Below are 17,280 nucleotides of genomic sequence, written 5' to 3' on the forward strand. Positions count from 1 at the left end.
AGGCAGGAAATGCTCAAGAGCCATCCTCCCACAGCTGACCTCCTCCAAGGAGTTTGGGCGCCACACGTCGCTCCAAGAGCGGGAGGAGGGAGGACGTGGGAAGGGGAGAGAGAGTTGGGCGGAGGTAGGAGGAGGCGGGGCCTGCCACTCGCTGCCCCGCCCCCTCGCCCTCTATCCCAGGCCCGCGGGAGCCTTTCGCGGGCAACGTCCCCAGCCCCTCGGGGCCCTTCCCGATTTTCAGCGGCTGGAGCTCCAGCCTGCCAAGAGCCTTTGGCCTCACAGTCAAAGCCCCCCACAGTCTGAGGTCTTCTGGCTTTGGCTCCCACCGCTTATCCCCGGAGGGAGCGCTAGAGGCCCCAGCCTCCCTGTCTGCCTTGCTGGTCCCTCTGCGCTGCTGGTTTGGCCGCCTTTGGAAGGCTGCCTCCATGCTGAAAGCGGCTCTAGGCTCCCTTCACACCACCTCGTTCTCACTTTTCAGAACACAAACCACATTTTCCCTTGTTTTGAGATCCTGTCTGTCTGTCCACCGGGGTCAGAGCGCCTAGAGCTCCTCCTCGCAGAAATAAAAGGAGAACCACCTAGGCCATTAAAAATTTTGAGGAGTTTCCACTGTGGCGCGGTGGGTTAAGAATCAGACTGCAGCAGCTCAGGTCGCTGGGGAGGGTTCCATCCCTGGCCCTGTACAGTGGGCTAAAGGATCCAGCTTTTCAGCAGCTGCGATGTAGGTGGCAGCTGAGACTTGGATTCGGTCCCTGGCCCAGGAATTCCCATAAGAGCAGGCGTGCCCATAAAACTAAATAAATGAATAAATAAAAACTTTCAAGTAGCCACATTAAAAAAATGGAAAAGAAACAGGTGAAATTAATTTTGATAATAGATTTTATTTAACTCAATATATTCAAAATATGATCATTTCCACATGTAATCAGTATTCAAATTGTTAATGCTGTATATTTTATACATATGTATTTCAAACTAAGTCTTTGGAATTCATCGTGTATTTTACACTCACAGCACACCTCTCAATTTATGTCTTTTTTTTTTTTTCTTCTGTCTTTTTAGGGCCACACCCATGGCATATGGAGGTTCCCAGGCTAGGGGTCCAATTGAAGTTGCAGCTGCCAGCCTACACAACAGCCACAATGCCAGATCGGAGCTGTGACTGCGACATACACGGCAGCTCAGGGCAACACTGGATCCTTAACCCACTGAGGGGGGCCAAAGATCGAACCCAAGTGCTCATGGATACGGGTCAGGTTCTTTACCACTGAGCCACAATGGGAACTCCAGCACATCTCAATTTAGATGAATGATGTTCTCAACAGTCACATGGCTAGTGGCTACCATATTGGATAGCAGGGTTCTAGAACTCAGGGGTGGAGCCCCAGGTCTATGCTAAAAGTTTAGATAGCATCTTCATTCAAAAAGCCCAGTTGTTGGAACAGACTTCCGGGGTTTTTGGTTTCGGAGTTTTTTGGGGCACATCCGTGACATATGGAAGTTCCTGGGCTAGGGGTCGAATCTGTGCCACAGCAATAACAAGAGCCACAGAAGTGACAACTTGGATCCTTAATCTGCTGGACCACCATGGAAACTCCAAGACTGCTGAGATTTTGAATACTGGTTGGGCTATTAGCTGTGTGACCCTAGACATGCTCCTTAACCACTCTGTGCCTTAACTGTCTCATCTGTTAAATGGGTCTAACAAGCCTCATAGGATTGTGGGGATCCTGTGACATGCTTAGAATAACATCTGGCACAGGGTAGCAGACGCTCAGTAAAGACTGGATGTTGTCATCTCTGCAGGAAGGAGGCTAATCTTGGCCCCAAACTCTTGTTAGCTGAAAGAAGAAATGGAAAAAAAAAACAAAAAACAAAAAACAAAACCCTCTGCCCTGCAGCAGATTGAGACAAAAATAAGCTGGGTGGGGTGAGTGAGTTTTGTCTGGAGAAGTTGGAATAGGACGGAAGAGGAGAAGGCTGTGGGTGGCTGGCAGAAGGCGCCTTAGAGGAACCAGAGCGAGGTTTACAGCTGTGCTGCCGTGGAATTTGGAAACAGTACCAGAGCTGCTTCAGATGATTCATTGCTGAAACGAAGCTTCTGGGTTCAAAGAAGGGCGGTCTGGAGCGCCGGAATCCTGAGAAAACGCTTCAGGGAGTAGCGTGAAGTCTGGAAAACCAGCCGGCGGTGGGTGACAAGGAGTTTGCCTGGTGCATGGAGAAAAGGACAAGTTGGGACAAAGGGTCTGATTGGAGTCAGGCCCATATCCTTGCAGGTACCCTCCCTCTCTCGCGGCCGGCTTCCTAGAGGAGGGAAGCGTAGGCCGGCTGCATTTTGAGGCCGTAGCGCCCTCTGCTGGACAAGAAGACCAGGGGCAGCCGCAGGAGTGCGAGATGCCTGAGATTAGGGGAGGGGGTGACAAAATTCTGTGCAGGGAAAGTTATGTTTCAGATACAGTCCTTCCTGATCCCCAGACACTCCTGAGTAGATCACACGATCTGATTCCTTGGCAAGACCGTAGGAAGCTTAAGCAAAATAAGCAACCCCTAAAGGGTTAACTGGATCACCTTTATTTGCTTGCTTGGTGTAGATAACTGGAGGCTATACTAATTTTACCTCATAATCCTTTGAAGCTATAGGCTATTCGCTAGAGGCAAATCATAGTAAAAAAATAGCCACCAGTTCTTATATAGCCCTATCATGTGCCAGATGTTGTTTTGTTTGTTTGCAGGAGTTCCCAGACCTGGGATAGAACCCACTCCATAGCAGTGACTTGAGCTGCTGCGGTGACAACGCTGGATCCTTAACTTGCTGTGCCACAAGGGAACTTCCAGGTGCTATTCTTTTATTTTATAGATGAGGCACAGAAAGGTTGAAGTCACCTGCCTAATGTGACACAGCTGGCAGATGGCAGGGCTGGGCTGACCTGGGCAGTCTGGCTTCAGAGTATGCACTAAGCCATCAGGCTGCCTACCTCTTCTCTAAAACTGTCAGGACCACTTTCGCCCTTACATGAGAGATGGTTAAGTCCAGGTGCTTCGTGAATCTGGACCTTCTGAGTTCTGGCTCTGTGTCTCTGACTACTGCAAAATGATTTTGAAAAAAGCAAGCCTAATATTTATTGATTTGCTGGGCACTAAATACATGCCAGGTCCCGTGCCAAGTGCACTGTTGGATTATCTCATTGAAGCCCCATAAATGGCCCTCTGAGGTGATGACAATTCGTTTTCCCCCTTTGACAGATGGGGCGGTGTATTCATTTTGTGTTGCCACATAACAAATTGCCCTAAGCTTCATGGCTTAAAACAACACATATTTCTTATCTCACAGTTTCTACGCGTTAGCAGGTCCTCTGCTCAAGGTCTCACCAGGCTGCGATCAAGACGTCAGCTGGACTGTGTTCTTAGCTGGAGGTTTGACTGGAGAAGATTGCTTCCAAATTCAGTCAGGTTGTCAGCAAAATTCATCTCCTTTCCTCCAGGGTATCCTGACAGCTTCTTGCTGCCTGTTGGCTGAAAGCAGTTCCTTTCCACAGGAGCTTTCCCAAAGTGTCAGTCAGTGTCTCCTAGAAAAAGAGCTCTAGTGGGGGGGGGGCGTGTCTGTGTGTGTGTAAGATCTTTATTCCAGGGAATTGGCTCACATCATTGTGGGGGCTGGAAGGATGAAATCCAAAGGGGAGATCAGCAGGCTCAAAACAGCCAGGCAGGACCTGATGCTGCTGTCTTTTATTGTGTTGTTGTTTTTGTTTTGTCTTTTTAGGGCCGAACCTGTGGCACATGGAGGTTCCCAGGCTCGGGGTAATTGGAGCTGCAGCTGCCGGCCTATGCCACAGCCACAGCAGTGCCAGATCCCAGCTGTGTCTGGGAAATATGCCGCAGCTTGTGGCAATGCTGGGCCTTTAACCCACTAAGCGAGGCCAGGGATCAAACCCACATCCTCATGGACACTAGTTGGGTTCATTACTGCTGAGCCATGACGGGAACTCCTGATGCTGCAATCTTAAGACAGAATTTCTCCTTTATTCCTCAGGAAACTGCAGTTTTGTTCTCAAGGCCTTTTGACTGATTGGCTGAGGCCCACCCACATCATCAGATATAATCTCCTTAAGAGTCAACTGGGAGTTCCCATTGTAGCTCAGTGGGTTATGAATCTGACTAGTATCCACGAGGATCCTCAAAGGTTAAGAACCCGACTAGTATCCATGAGGATGCAGATTTGAACCCTGGCCTCACGTGGTAGGTTAAGGATCCGGCCAGCATTGCCGAGAGTAGTTCATAGACGTAGCTTGGATATGGATGTGGTGTTGCTGTGGCTGTGGCGTAGGCTGGCAGCTCTAGCTCCAATTCAGCCCCTAGCCTGGGAGCTTCCATATGCTGCAGGCGCAGCTTCAAGAAGCAAACTGGAGTTCCTGCCGTGGCATAGCGGAAACGAATGCGACTAGGAACCATGAGGTTTCGGGTTCGATCCCTGGCCTTGCTCAGTGGGTTAAGGATCTGGCATTGCCGTGAGCTGTGGTGTAGGTGGTAGATGAGGTTCGGATCTGGCGTTGCTGTGGCTGTGGTGTAGGCCAGCAGCAACAGCTCCGATTAGACCCCTAGCCTGGGAAACTCCACATGCCGCATGAGTGAGGCCCCCAAAAAAGAAAAGTATAAAATAAAAATAAAATAAAATAAAATAGAAAAAAATATTCATCTCAGGCTGCTAGGTGTTATTGTGGATAGGTGGATCCCCAAATGGGCCATGCCAGGGCTTGTGGCAATTTCCATGTCTTTGTTTCTTTTCTTTTTTTTTTTTTTTTTAATTCTGTTTTCTTTCTTTTTTTAAAAAAAGTAGTTTTATTTATTTATTTGTCTTTTTTTGCTATTTCTTGGGCCGCTCCCGCGGCATATGGAGATTCCCAGGCTAGGGGTCGAATTGGACCCCTAGCCACCGGCCTGTGCCAGAGCCACAGCAACGAGGGATCTGAGCCACGTCTGCAACCTACACCACAGCTCACGGCAACACCGGATCGTTAACCCACCGAGCAAGGGCAGGGACCGAACCCACAACCTCATGGTTCCTAGTCGGATTCGTTAACCACTGCGCCACGCCGGGAACTCCTGTTCCTATTCTTTTAGTGATTATCCTACAAGTTATATCCTGTATTTACATATAGGGCATATTGTTTGGGCCTGTACCCTAGAAACTATAGGGCACATCAAAGTCTAAAGTTAATCAATACCTTCACTTACTTTCCTCCTGGACCAAAGAACACTTTAACTACATTTCTCATTTATGTTGTACATTTTAATTATCTTCTTTAATCTCACTGGACATCATTATTATTGTTTATGTAGTCAATGCTTATTCAGATTTATGTACATATCTTTTTTTTTTAATGTCTGCACTTACGGCATATGGAAGTTCCTGGGCCAAGGACCGAATCCTAGCCACAGCTGCAGCAGTGCCAGATCCTTTAACCCACTGTGCTGGGCCAGGGATTGAACCTGTTCCTCTGCAGTGGCTGAGCTGCTGCAGTCAGGTTCTTTTTTCTTTCTTTTTTTCTTTTCAGGGCTGAACCTGTGGCATATGGAAGTTCCCAGGCTAGGGGTCAAATCAGAGCTGCAGCTGGCGGCCTATACCACAGCCACAGCCATGCAGGATCCGAGCTGAGGCTATGGACCCTTAACCCACTGAGCAAGGCCAGGAATTGAACTGCATCCTCATGGATTCTAGTGGGGTTCGTTACCACTGAGCCACGACGGGAACTCCAGTAAGGAGATGTTAAAACAGCATTTGCAGTGGTTTTCAGTGGGAAGGTTGGTCTGAATAACTTAGCGCATTATTGTTGGAGACAGAAGTCCTACCATCCTCATTCCCTCTGCTTAGTACATATTCTCCCTTCCCTGCTGCCCCGGATTGGAGCCATTCTCCAAGGACTGCCTCCACCTCCACTCTTCCACCAGCCCTTCCCTTCCCTGCCCACTTTGAGTCTTCCTACCCCAGAAGTAGACCCAACTGTCCTCGAATTCAGGGGCAGCACCTGGGGACTTCTCTTGTACGGTTGACTTATCCAATAATTTACATATTGACTTGTTATCTCCCCCACTAGATGATCAGCTCAGGGAAGGTAGGAATAGTCCCATCCGTGGCTCCAAATCCGAGCAAATCAGGAGGTGTGGTGGGGATGGAGGAGATGCGGGTTCGCTAGGTTTGAAGCGGCCTCTGGGGATGACCAGGTATGTGGGGGTTCAGATTAAGAACATCTCCCCTGGAGTTCCTGTAGTGGCTCAGCGGAAATGGAACTGACTGGCGTCCATGAGGACACAGGTTCGATCCCTGGCTTTGTACAGTGGGTTAAGGATCCGGTGTTGCTCTGAGCTGTGGTGTATGTCATGGATGTGGCTTGGATCCTGAATTGCTGTGGCTATGATGTAGGTGGGCAGCTCCATTTGCTGCAGGTGTGTGCCGCCCTAAAAAGACAAAAACAAAACAAAACAAAAAAACTTCTCCCCCGCTGCAGGGCTCAGCGGACCTACTTCCCAGAGCTGGGGTTTTCTGGGAGAGACGCCTTCAGATCTGGACCCCTCTGGTCTAGCCTGAGATCTGGAGTCGAGAGAGGAGGGGACTGCACAGCCTCAAGACGACGGTAGGTGGCAGCACACACATTCCCAGGGCAGCCCTGGCAGCTGTTCACGGTCTTCCTGGTGTGTCCGGGGAAGAGCAGGGCATGAAGGAATGTGACTGCCAGAATTAATTGGACCTCCTTTTAGTCCCCAGTGCCCAAAACAGAATACGGTAAACAACTTCTCCTCCAACTCTCTCCCTGCCTCCTCTCCCCTGCGGCCCGGTGCCACGGCGATCCCCACCAAATTCGTTTCCTGTCCCGTGTTGTTTCTTGCCTACTTAGTCTTTTGCTCTCGCTGACCACCTTCTGAAATGCTCTTTCCATCCACTCTCCTAACCATTCTCAGTTCAAAGACATTGTTTCTGTTTGCTCTTTGAATTGGTTACAATGATCTTAAACTTTACCGATGATAGTAAGTGCCAAGAAAAGAATGAAAAAGAACAGAATGAGAGAGGTCTTGCCTTGCCAGGTAGGAGAACAGACTATCAGGCCTCCAGAATTAAATCTATATAGCATTGATATGGGAATAGGCACATCCATCAGAACAGAGTAGAAAATCGAGAAACAAGTCCCACTATATATGACTTTCTAATATATAACAAAGGGGGTGGTTCAGTTAAAGGAAAAAAATAAAAATGCTTTTGCAATAGCAGGCTTTCCAAATGGAAGAAAATAAAACCAGAGCTTTATCGTACGCAGTATACAAAAAAGAACTTTCGAAGATTAAAAATTTAAATATAAAAAATAAATTCATCTGACAACCAGAGGATAGGTAAGTTCTGGAGATTTAATGCACAGCATAGTGATTAAAGTTGACAATACTGTATTATAGGCGTTCCCTGGTGGCCTAGCACTTAAGGACTTGGTGTTGTCACTGCTGTGGCTCAGGTTAATACTGTGGTGAGGGTTTGATCCTTGGCCCGGGAACTTCTGCACCCATGGGTACAGCCAAAAAAAGATGAGAAAAGAAAAGAAGAGAAAAAACCAAGAAAAACAAAAATAAAAAAAGAAACATATCTAAACTATGTCTCACTCCACCAAATTCTAGGTGTTCCTGGGGGGTCACAGGCCATTGTTATTAATGTCCTAGCACAGGTCAGCCTTAGGTTAAATACTCTGTAAGTCTCCCTAAGTGACGGCTTCATCACTCAGCCTGAAGAATCTGCAGAAGGAAGGTGGATGCTACGGCCCCTTGCCTTGTAGATACTCTTAGAACAGTTGGTCTCAAATTTTCATGGTCATCGAAATCATGTTTTGGGGGGTCGGGAGGGGTGTTCCGATTTGGCAGAACTGGGATAGAGCACCGTAATCCATAAATCCGCATTGAAAACAGCACTCCCTTGTTATTCTGACCCCATTTCGAGAATCTCCTCTACGCTCAGGTTCCCATAGATAATTTCTTTTCAGCTCCATTCAACTCTCAGAGACATCTCAGGCTTAGCATGTGCAAATTACAACTCCTGATAAATGTGTCGGCCACCCACTCAACCTGCCCAGTCTCAGTAAATGACTCCACATTCCACCTGATGACTCACACTGGGAACTTGGAAGCCGTTCTTGACTCCATCCTTTTCTTTTTAAATTTTATTTTTATTAAAGTATAGTTGATTTACAGTGTTGTGTGATTCCATCCATTTCTTATCCTCAACATCCAATCCATTATCTTGCCAATCCCTCTTCAACATGTATCTTTGTTTTTTTTCTCCTTTTCAGGGCCACACCTGCAGCATATGCAGATTCCCAGGCTAGGGGTCCAATCAGAGCTGTAGCCGCTGGCCTATACCACAGTCACAGCCACACCGGATCTGAGCTGCGTCTTCGACCTACACCACAGTTCACGGCAATGCTGGATCTTTAACCCACTGAGTGAGGCCAGGGATCGAACCTACACCCTCATGGATGCTAGTTGGGTTTGTTTCCCTACTACCCCCATCTTAGTGCAGGCTATCGCCATCTATCATCTCCCATGGACGTTACTGCAGTAGCAGCATATCTGTTCTCTCCTCCTCCGTTTTTGCCCCTTTATAATCCATACTCCCTACAGGTAATGATGGATCTCTTGAAAATGTAAATAGGTTCACATTGCTCCTCTTTCCAAATCTGTCAAAGCATGTGGAGGTTCCCAGGCTAGGGGTGGAATCGGAGCCGTAGCTGTATCTATGACCTACACCACAGCTCACAGCAACGCCAGATCCTTTACCTACTGAGTGAGGCCAGGGATCGAGGCCATATGCTGCGGATGCGGCCCTAAAAAGCAAGGAAAAAAAAAAAAAAAAAAAGAATTTCAAGATGTGACAGTAAAGCATGAAAGCAAGCATGGAGCCCTTTGGGTACAGATCTTTGTGTCTCTGGCCCAGCCTCTGCCTGGAACCATCTGCCCCAGTTTATAAGAGCCAGCTCTCAGCTCAAGTGTCACCTCACCAGAGGTGTCACCTGATTGTCCCTGAATTTAAAGTAGCTTCACCCAGTTCTCTCCCACACCGTCTTTGTTATTATTATCTTCCCAGCACCTGGCCCTAACTGAAATGATCTCATTTGTTTACTTGGGTATTGTCTGTCTCTTTCCACCTTCTCCCTACCACCAGCACATAAACTGGATAAAGGACTGAAGGTTGTTTTTTTTTTTTTTTGCTTTTTCTAGGGCTGCACTCTCGGACATGGAGGTTCCCAGGCTAGGGGCTGAATGGGAGCTACAGCTGACGAAATCTCATGATTCCTACTGGATTGTTTCTGCTGCGCCAGAACAGGAACTCCAGGAGGAAGGACTTTTCTTGCCAGGCTCAGCTCGGTATCTCCAGCAACTAGAGCAGGGCTGCTTCAGACGAGGCACAGGATAAATATTTGATGAATAAAGGAATAAATATGCTAAAGCACTCCAGGAAGCTGGTCTAGCTTTGGCCACCTACCATAGGGGAGTACTATCACCAGCAGTGTTTTCTTTTTTTTTCCCTTGAATTGTTTGAATGCCTTTGGTCATTGTGAATACCTTAGGTTTCTTTTTCTCTCATTGCCTTAGTTTTATCCCAGGTCTCACACTTAAGTTCCTGTCTTTCCTCTGGGTGAACAGGGATGAACAGACTGTGTCTGAATTTTATTAGCTGTGTGACCAAGAACAAATGGTTTGATCTTTATTTTTATATATATATATATATATATATATATATATTTTTTTTTTTTTTTTTTAGGGCCCCACCGGTGGCATATGGAAGTTCCCAGGCTAGGGGTCCAATCAGAGCTACGGCTGCTGGCCTACACCACAGCCACAGCAACACCAGATCTGAGATGTGTCTGTGACCTATACCACAGCTCATGGCAACATGGGATCCTTAACCTGCTGAGCAAGGACAGGGATTGAACCTTCGTCCTCATGGATCCTAGTTGAGTTTGTTACCCCTGAGCCACGAAGGGAACTCTCTGATTTGATCTTTCTGAGTCTTGTCTTGTCATCTGCCCAATGAGGATAATTATGCTATCAGCTATTTAGATGACTTTGAGATTAAATGTGTGAAAATTAATAAAAGGCTCACTAAAATGGTTTCCAGAGGACAGAAGGGGGGTTTTCACTCACATACCACTCCATGTGAACAAAGATTCCAACTGGAAGAGATGTACTGCGCATCTCGGGCAGGAAGTGACACTGCTTTGCTACCAGCCCGGGGAGAAAGATTTTCTCCTTGCCTGGCAACAGCCTAGCCAATGAGAGAAGGTCACAATTCAGCCAGTGAAAAGCCACTGTACTTTGAACTCCCAGTTTCCTCCCGTGAACTTCTTGTTTATAACAACCCTTCCCAACTTGCCCTTCTCCTCTACCAAAAAAACCTTCCTCTCCTTTGCTTTATGGGACTTGCATGGGGTTTGCTGTAAATCCATTTGTCAGTTAAAAAAAAAAAAAAATTGGCTGTTTTATTGTTTTAGGTTAACGGGAAGATTTAAATATCTTTTTTTTTTTCTTTTTTAGGGCCCCACCCGTTGCATAGGGAGGTTCCCAGGCTAGGAGTCAAATTGGAACTACACCTGCCAGCCTACACCACAGCCACAGCAATGCAGGATCCCAGCCACATCTTCGACCTACAGCACAGCTCACAGCAACGCAGGATCCTTAACCTGCTGATGGAGGCCAGGGATCAAACCTGCAACCTCAAGGTTCCTAGTCAGATTCGCTTCTGCTTGACTACAATGGGAACTCCAATTTTCTACATTCTTATCACTCACTGATTTCCCCCATTAAACACTTTGGAGAAGTGTAAATCTCTCTTAAAACCTATTAGATATTCCATTAGATTTCTTTTCACCAATAACCTTCCTGAGGGCCTCTGTCCGCTTATGTCCTCCTATTCTCATCTGGATGGGATGTTTTTAGGCCTGCTGCACAGCTGTCATCTTGGAATGTCTCTACACCGGTCACACTGGGAATTCTCTTTGCTTCTTTCTCAGGTTCCATCTCTGCTTTCTGGATCTCAGCTCTCCTTCTTTCTCACTTTACTCCTTTGTTTTGCTGTGGAATATAATTTAGCGGCTTCCAACACAAGAGTATATGGGAAATAATTTTTTTAATAGCTTGCAGGTCAAAAAAGACATTTTTCTCCTTCATAGTTGATTAATGATTTGTGATTGACTTTTTAACAGGATCACTACCTTCAAGCGTGTAGGGGGTCAAGGTAGCAGCAGATCACTTAGTAGGTATTGCAATAATAAAGGAGAAAGTTAGGGTGGCTTGGGCCAGGTGTATTTTTATCCCATTTTCTGGGAACTTCCCACAACTTTATTTTCTAACTCTTCTATTGAATTTTTAACTTCTGCTTAAAATTTTTTAATTTTAAAAGTTATTTCTCAATCTCCAAATAGTCTCTATTCGGCATCCTATGCTCCCTGATGTCGTTCCTTGTTCTCTGATGTGATCTTATGTCTCCATGGATAATGATTATAATTTTTTTTTTTTTTTTGCTACCTCCATTACCTCTGACTCTTCGGAAACCCTTTTCCTGTTGTTTCATTTTGGTTCTTGATGGGAGTTATTTCTGTCTCTCCTTCAATGTCTGGTAGTCACTGGCTATCCATGCATATTCAAGAGCTGAGTGGGAGCGCTCTGTGGATGGGATGGGGCTACCTGAATGATGGACTTCTCTATGGGATACATGGGCAGGAACAAGATCTTATCTTGAGGAGACCCCACTCCTCACTCCTAGTTTTGGTATGTGTATGTTTTTTCTCACTAAGCCATTCAGTTTCTCAGAGAGGGATCCTATAGTCTCTTGCCAGGAGAAGACCTGCTCTCTGACAAGAAGGTTGCCTTTTACCAAATCTTCCCATTTTCAGCATGATGGCTCCCTCCTTAGCTGTGACACATATGTTGATGCCTCTGTGGTTCAGCCTTTTCAGAGGAGAACCCTCCCAGTTTGCTACCTGGGTGGGATTAGAGTCTAACCGCCCCTTGAACTGCCTCGTAACTAGTCCTTTTTTTTTTTTTTTTCCTTTTCTCTTCATTGCTGCACTTGTGGCATATGGAAGTTCCCAGGCTAGGGGTCGAATTGGCACTGCAGCTGCTAGCCTACACCAAAGCCACAGCCACTTGGGATCAGAGCCAGGTCTGCAACCTACACCATAGCTCACAGCAACGCTGGATCTTTAACCCATTGAGCAAGGCCAGGGATCGAACTCACATCCTCATGGATACTAGCTGGGTTCTTAACCCACTGAACCACAATGGGAACTCCCTATGACTTTATCCTTTAAATGTCATTTTAGTGGGGTTAAGAGGAGAAGAGGTAAATGTGTTTTGTGTATCCATGGGATTCAGGTTGCCACATTTATGCACAAGTCATTTCACAACGTTTAAATTCTGAGTGTTCTGCCTCTCCTTATACAAAGAGGCAGCTCTTTTCACTGCTTAGAACTATATTCTTGGACTAGGAGTTGGGTGAGGCAAAGTGTGACAAAAGAATAGAAGATACACACATTCTTTCCAAAAAATTACCTTCATTTTGATTCTCAGGTAGAGAAAGAGTCATTTTTCCACCGTGGGATTTCCATCAGCTACTCTTTGGAAAAGCAGGCAAGTCCAGCTGTCTTTCTTATGGTTTTATGTATTTTGGCTAAGGGAGCTGGAGGGCTGGGTGGGGTGCTCAGGAAGGTCAAAAGATGGAAAAATCTGATTCATAACTCATACAAAGTCAGTGCTAGGCAGGGGCAGTAGAGATTACTGAATTCAATTTCCTTTTTTTTTTTTTTTTAAATGGAAGCTGAAGCCCAGAGGGCTGTAGTTGATTTGAATAGACTTTGGTCTCTTGGGAAATACTTCTCTCTAATGATCGTTAGAAAATGTCACGTTATTAGTAGTCATTGGCCCTTTGAGTGCTCCAAGGCTGCCGGGCCCCTTTCTGTTCCTTGGTCAAAGGTCTTTTCAGAGGGCGTTCTTCTCACGACCAGTCTGGTTTTTTGCTCTTGTTGCCTTTTTGGTTTTTTGGTAGCACTCGTTAATTTTTAAAATTATGTAATTATTTTATTATTTATCTGGTTTTCCCTGTAAGCACTATGAGAGAAGAGATCTTTCCTGTCTCGTTCGCCACTCAATCCTCAGAGTGAACCGGGATTCGAACCTAATAGTCTGGGTCCAAAATCCGCGCTTTCAGCCACTACATTATGCTCTTATTTGGTGAAGAAAGCAGAGGATGGGCTTCTGCGTTCCTAGGCAAGCAAGAGGGCAAGAAGAGATCTCCCTACTGGGAGAAACGAGCAGGTGGAAAACATCCGCACCCAAGCGAGCGGCGCCCCCTCTTGACCTTTCTCTCCGGAAGCGCATGCAGGCCTCCGCTGCGAGTGCGCACGCGCGGCCGCCGGGGGTCGCTCTGGGTCGCGCGCCGAGCGGGGACGTGAGGGGAGGTTCCGCCCCTGGGGCAGAAGGGCGCCTGCGCCAGCGGGGCTCGGGTCGGGACGCGCAATCTCGCTCCCTCCCTCCCTCGCCTGCGCGCGCGGGTGGGCGTGGGAGGAGGCGGGGAACAGGGGAGGGGAGCGAGGGGGCGGGTGTCGCGGGAGGGACGGAGCGAACCGTAGAGCGTCGTCCTGAGAGGAGTGAAGGCGGCAAAATGGCGGACCGCTTCTCCCGCTTCAACGAGGACCGAGACTTTCAGGTAAACACGGGCGTCGCCGAGGATCCGGGGAAGGCGCTGGCCGCGCCAGAACCTCCTCATCCCCTGCTCCCAGCTCTCCACCCCCACCCCCCCGTTCTGCTCCGGCTTCCGAACCGGCTCCCTTTTCTCCCGCGTCCGATTCCTCCAGGGGCCTCCTAAGCTTGAGGCGAGGCCGCATCTCCTCTCAGCTCGTATTCTTACCTCTTAATTCAGGCGGCAGGGTTTGCGGCCTCGGTCTGTTCCGGCTGCGGCTTTGGGAGCCCCAGCCTGGCGGCTGAGTGGGGGGCTGTGCTGCCCTCGGGTGTGCCGGGCGTGTGCGGGCGCTAGGTTGGCTCCCAGAGGCAAAGGGGGGGTGGGGTGGGGGTCAGAGGGCTTGGGGCGAGTGTTGCTGAAACCAGGGCTCCCGAACCCCTGGATTTTGCTCGTACGGCTCTTCTTGGGGTTCTTCTCCCTCTTTCCTCTGTAACAAATAAATCCCTTTCATTGTCTATTTTATCATTTCCTTGCCCGGAAAAAAGGGGCTTTATTTATCAGATGCCTTCTTGGTTAGTCACACAATGAGATTTTCCTGGGCGAAATGTTGTTGTTGTCATTAGGCCGTTAATTGGCCTTGCAAAACAGCTTGGAAGATGGTCGATGTAAGCTTAGCCCCAAATCCTACCTTGAGCGATTTGTAAGAAGCGTCATGATAACGGACTTTACAAGCAGATGATGACTAGTACCAAAGGCTTGATTTTTCTTTCCAAAGTTGCAAATGTTGTCTGGAAAAATGTCCTTGCCATGGCAGGCGTTATGGAGGAAAAAATAAAGGCCAAATGAGAACAACACGTCTTTCGGCTGTTTCGAATACCTTCCTGTTGAGCATTGTTACCGCAGAAATCTCTGCGACTAAAGGGCATTTGGTAGAGTTGGGCTCTTTCTAGGGTAAAAGACATCCTCAGAGTCTCAAAGAAACCACTGCATTACTACCGCATATCCCAGCAACAGCAGTTTGGGTCTGGGGATGAACAACCGAACTCAAGTTTTTATCCCGCTGCAGATCTTTCTCAGCAACACGGGGATATTCTAGTTTGGTTTCAAAAGGCAGTTTGAAATGGTTTGAATTCCCCGGGAAGATTGGGTTGGTAAATAAACAGGTAAAGCAGTTCAGCCAACACTGTTAACAGTCTAATGCAGAGAACGCTAAATGAGAAGTTTTGCAGCAGCAGTAAGGGATCTGGGGGCTGTCGAAAAGCCTTGTGATCAGGCGCCTGCTGTATAGCTGCAGCACTACACAAGATCTCAAGGTGTTTGAAGATATTATGCAAGTCCAGGGAAGTTTGAAGTAGTTCATATTAGCCGTTTCCCTGGGACATGATCTCTGGGAAAGGTGGTGGGTTTGGTTTTGTTTTTAGGGAGCACCATAAAACATGAGTAAGCTGCAGGATGTGTGGGGTTTATTGGTAGTTTTTAAAGAGACGGGTGACAACTAAAACCCTCAAATACTTTTAAGAGGAGGTAATTTGAAGGTCACTTAGTAAAATTGAAAATAGATAATATGGACAATTAAGTTTTGTGTTTGTCAGCCACAGGATTTCAGCAGTCTTAAACAGGATTTGCAGGGCCTTGACAGTTTTTGAAAACTGGAGAGCAGAGTATGAATGTGGTCACCTGAAAAAATCGAGAAAACCTCTATTTTTTTTTTTTTTCCAAGTAAAATGATTCTCTTTTCTGTTGCTTTAGTGGAGACCTGCTTTTGGTTGCTTGGTAATTCTTTGAAGATACTACATGTATTTTATTTATTGCTTTTAAGTTGGAATACCCAATTCCTACTATATTGTGTCAGCCAGGTAAATGTTGGTTTTTTTAAATTCAGACATCCTAGTATTGTGGGTAAATACGGTGTTGGTAATAAAAACCTTTTAGATAATTACAGAATGTTAGAACTTTCTATTAATTGTGCTAACATTTCTGAAAATCACTTACTTAAAAATACTTAAAAGTACTATTTTTTCATGGATGTTTTAATGTAGGGGAAAATGTAGATTGATTTTCATTAGTGATGTTACTTGATTTAAAATTATTGGAGAGGAGTTCCCGTCGTGGCGCAGTGGTTAATGAACCCGACTAGGAACCATGAGGTTTCGGGTTCGATCCCTTCCCTTGCTCAGTGGGTTAACGATCCGGTTGCCGTGAGCTGTGGTGTAGGTTGCAGACGCGGCTCGGATCCCGCGTTGCTGAGGCTCTGGCGTAGGCCGGTGGCTACAGCTCCGATTCGACCCCTAGCCTGGGACCCTCCATATGCGAGAGCGGCCCAAGAAAATGGCAAAAAGACAAAAAAAAAAAAAAATTGGAGAGAAAAGATGCTTCTGTATATAGAGTATTTGAAACATTGTTCAAGGTCAGGCTATTCAGAATTAACTGTGGCCTCCTTTTAAGGTTTTAAGTGATAAATGAGATGACGCTATGGAGTACACTTGAAAACAAATCCAGAGTAGGTTTCCAAACAAAGTGCACAGATGCTGTTGCTTTAAACAGATCTTGTAGCACTGGAAATTTTTCTGTGCACCTTTTCTGGTGAGTTCTAGATGACTATCACTGTCTTTGCCTTTCTGTCACATTTTGGCAAGATAATTTAGAATTGTAGAATTTTATTCTTTGCCAGTTTACCACCAAGTGCAAAGTTTAGGGAGTTTGAATGTTGTCACTTGAATTTAGTATGGACTCAGAGATGGGATCACTATTAGATGTTGTGAACATCTAAAGTTTCAAAGGTGTTTTGTATAGTGAGGAGCTTAGCTGGTATGCCACTTGAAGCACTTTATGAATGTAAACAGATCTTGTAGCACTGGAAATTTTTCTGTGCACCTTTTCTGGTGAGTTCTGGATGACTATCACTGTCTTTGCCTTTCCATATGCCCCAGGTGCGGCCCTAGAAAGCAAAAAAAAAAAAAAAAAACGTTTGATAACTTCATTTTAAGAATAAACAGTCTACAGGCTTTATGTGTATTATCTCATAATCTTCACAATAACTCTGAGCTGGGTACTATTACTCTCATTTTCGAATGAGGCAGCTCAGGCACAGATAGTTAAATAACTTAGCCAAGTATGTATACACAGCTGGTAAATGGCAGAGCTTGAATTCATACTCTAGCTTTTTGACTTTTGAACCTGTGCTCATGACCATTATCTCTACTGGCAGTTATATATTTTCTATAACTGTAATTGAGTCATCAAATATGTAGGATAAACTTATAGGTCACAGAGAATAAATGAGCTTTTATAGAGGCGATACAATTAGAGTTTTTAATTATCCAGATCTGTTTCTTGTGGTCTCCTAAGGGCTTCCTTCTAGGGAGGCTCTGATACAGATAAGTTACACTGTGACATAGAGGATATATTATTAACTATTGTTTTAGTTCAGGCATTCTTTTGTTGTACCCCTTTTAATTGATATTTTATCTTTGGAAGTCTTTGTCATTGGGCTGATGTATTTACTTTTTTTTTTTTTTAATAGTTTAAGTTTTAACTACTCCTTTAAGAATCTGACCTCAATTTCTGAATGA

At 46.1% G+C, this 17,280-nt stretch overlaps 1 protein-coding gene and 1 long non-coding RNA gene across 22 annotated transcripts in view; one reads left to right on the plus strand and one right to left on the minus strand.

Annotated features, from left to right (window-relative positions):
* Positions 1-862: 862 nt before the first annotated feature.
* Positions 863-3,566, minus strand: LOC146398088 (uncharacterized). Its single transcript, XR_014821137.1, has 2 exons — positions 3,370-3,566; positions 863-2,208 (listed from the first exon to the last, which is right to left on the minus strand). It is a non-coding gene; the product is annotated as an uncharacterized LOC146398088 (long non-coding RNA).
* A 10,088-nt stretch (positions 3,567-13,654) lies between these two features.
* Positions 13,655-17,280, plus strand: part of GPATCH8 (G-patch domain containing 8) — a 78,569-nt gene continuing 74,943 nt past the window's right edge. For all 21 annotated transcript variants that reach the window (XM_084984262.1, XM_084984252.1, XM_084984266.1 and 18 more), the window contains exon 1: positions 13,655-13,735. Coding sequence is in view for 2 of the 21 variants with exons in the window: in XM_084984248.1 (XP_084840374.1) it covers positions 13,691-13,735 (45 nt within the window). In the remaining 19 variants the exon portion in view is untranslated. The remainder of the gene's footprint in view (positions 13,736-17,280) is intronic.

Source organism: Sus scrofa, chromosome 12, assembly GCF_054392235.1.
Source record: "Sus scrofa isolate SSC_HxYL_T2T_F1_AM1 chromosome 12, Sscrofa_HxYL_maternal_Yorkshire_Landrace_v2.0, whole genome shotgun sequence".
Classification (NCBI taxonomy): domain Eukaryota; kingdom Metazoa; phylum Chordata; class Mammalia; order Artiodactyla; family Suidae; genus Sus; species Sus scrofa.